The following is a 2337-nucleotide window of genomic DNA, read 5'->3' on the forward strand; positions in this document are numbered from 1 at the left end:
ATTATTTGTACTATTAACTCATCAGATCACATAAGATATCCACACTCATAAGTGAGAGGTAAATACATGACTATAATACATCATATCTTACACATGTTGAAACTACACCGAACCTGCCACCTGAAGACCTTCATGTAATCGGTAAACGAATCAAAGTACAATATAGTACGTAGAGCTTCCATGTTGTCATGATTCAAATGACTATAGCATATTCAAAGATTTTATCTATATAACTTACATGAGTATACAAATAAAGTAAATGTCATAATTGGATAGAATCATAAAATATTATTAAAATAAAGATATTTTTTACACAAAAGTCTATAAAGAGCCTCAAGTTGGTCGGTGGACACTTACTCTTACAAATAGAACATTATTACAACCTCAAAAATAACAAAATCATCCATGTGCCAAAAAGGGTGTTTTTCGATCACAAAACCCGCAGAAATCTTCCAACACAAGATCCTGATTGTATATAAACATGACTCTATCCGCAAGATTATTGAAACATCGGGGATTAAAGACAGGAAGCTTCATCTTCTGGCTAACAGATAGAGCTCAAAGATGACATTTTCCACGCAACCGTCAAGCCCCCGAATTTATGTTTCCTAGTCTTCAACTTCAGCGTGCACCACGAAACTAGGAAATGCTACTGTCATATCTCTGAAAAGTACAGTAGTTTTGATAATATATGAATTGGTCTCATTGTTATTCTTGCGAAGAATAAATTATCTGAAGTTTTGGGCTTAGAAGATATACATAAGATAAGGAAGAGTCATGTTCTTGATGAGGGATGGATTTTTGGATACAAAGTCTTGCCATTCATCTTCATCAATCTTTCCGTCGCCTTTTGTATCCGCCTCAGAGAACGTCTAAAAGGAAAAAAAAATGGTATGAAAATCTGGACATTAAATCGAGAGATCAAGAAAATGCAGTAGCTAAATTAGACCTTATTCACGATTATTTCAATGACATCCTCTGATAGTACGAGGTCTGATTCGTGTAATAGTGCCAATACCATCTCTTTCAGCTGTTAATTTTTTCAAGAACGAGAATATCAAGTTCATATTCCAAATTAATTTTACAACTCACCATATTCGACCTTGAGGTAGGCAATTTCCGGTGGTCAATTTTAATTTTGGACAAAAACAGATTAGAAATTGTGGGAAAATGGAAGTTAATGTAATCGACTAAAATTAGAAAATGTGCAAGAAACATAATTTTCCCTGCAATTAATTATATTGAACTAACAAGCACATGCACGTACGTACCTCTTCTCTTTCGATATAACCGGTGTGTCTCAGATCGTACAGTCTATATGCAACTGCAAGAAAAATGGATCTTAACCGATTAAGTAACAAGAAAAGGGGTGTTTCATAAATATAGAATTCATGACAAACTGATATCGAAATATCTTACAAGAAATCTTGTCAGCAACCGGTGCATTCGGGTGAAACACACTTAATGATCTGACGAATTCTCCGAATTCAATCACCCCATTTTGTTTAAAATCAAAGAGATCGAATAGCTACATCAATATATATTTTCCAAAATCAAAGTGAAACTATTGAAATCTAAAATCAGTGTATATATACGTGTGTGTGTATAACTAGTTAAGAAACCTTCACTTACCCTATCCGCAAACAAATTTCTCTTGTTTCGGTTCCTGAAGAGTGCGAGCTGAAATTCTTCCTGGAAAAAAACATATCATGCACAGAAGTGGAGTGACACAATTATTGGTATGAAAATCATAAAAAGAAAAAAAATTTAAAGTAGTATGTACGTAGGTAATACATAAGCAGTATGATATATATGTACCTTGTGAATGAGCCAATCAGGAAATATGGAGTTACTTATTTTCTTGAATAACTGAAATAAAGCCTCTACTTCACTCACTGTGACTAAGGTTAAAAAAAATATTAGTCATAAACTTCCAATATTCGAACTCTAAAATATCAAGATTGATTAGGAAAAGCATGATTGATGCACGTTCAACAAGTCGTCGGATGCGACATCCAATACATTCTACTTTAAAGGGTATGCGAATTCAATGACGTTTTTGGTAACTACGCAGTCATTTGAAGGCCAAAGAATCGAGCTTAGTTGGTGCAAGTACATGTATTTATAACTTACAAGGAGTCTCAGCAGCAAGAACAGATGGCTCCTCATAGCCAGGAATATTTCTTGAGCTTTTTGATTGAATGCAGCCCATTAAAAAAAGAGATCCTACTGCATATTCAGTCAAAAATTATATACAAGTTCATCTTCAAAACAATAGATATACTCACACACACGTTTCTATTTGATGTAAAAGTTGGGATAAATTCATGCATATAT

General features: G+C 33.8%; 1 protein-coding gene across 2 annotated transcripts; it reads right to left on the reverse strand.

Moving 5' to 3' along the window:
- Nucleotides 1-354: 354 nt before the first annotated feature.
- LOC140966547 (calcineurin B-like protein 7) lies at nt 355-2286 on the reverse strand. 2 transcript variants are annotated; one of them, XM_073426803.1, is made up of 8 exons: nt 2134-2286; nt 1819-1901; nt 1633-1692; nt 1420-1528; nt 1272-1324; nt 950-1030; nt 760-872; nt 355-663 (listed from the first exon to the last, which is right to left on the reverse strand). In XM_073426803.1, exons 1-8 carry the CDS (start codon nt 2210-2212, stop codon nt 609-611), a joined length of 633 nt encoding a protein of 210 aa, XP_073282904.1. In that variant the 5' UTR covers nt 2213-2286; the 3' UTR covers nt 355-608. The 2 variants fall into 2 exon arrangements, with proteins under 2 accessions (XP_073282904.1, XP_073282905.1); XM_073426804.1 differs by lacking the exon at nt 950-1030.
- Nucleotides 2287-2337: the final 51 nt, after the last annotated feature.

This window comes from Primulina huaijiensis, unplaced genomic scaffold (genome assembly GCF_012295235.1).
Source record: "Primulina huaijiensis isolate GDHJ02 unplaced genomic scaffold, ASM1229523v2 scaffold207078, whole genome shotgun sequence".
Lineage (NCBI taxonomy): Eukaryota > Viridiplantae > Streptophyta > Magnoliopsida > Lamiales > Gesneriaceae > Primulina > Primulina huaijiensis.

Excerpts from the sequence above, each read along its gene's own strand:
- LOC140966547 (XM_073426803.1), bottom strand. The coding sequence starts at position 2,212 with ATGGGCTGCATTCAATCAAAAAGCTCAAGAAATATTCCTGGCTATGAG. Across the intron at positions 1,902-2,133 it reads TCTTGCTGCTGAGACTCCTT|TCACAGTGAGTGAAGTAGAG; the intron begins GTAAGTTATAAA and ends TTTTAACCTTAG. Across the intron at positions 1,529-1,632 it reads GAAATTTGTTTGCGGATAGG|CTATTCGATCTCTTTGATTT; the intron begins GTAAGTGAAGGT and ends ATATTGATGTAG.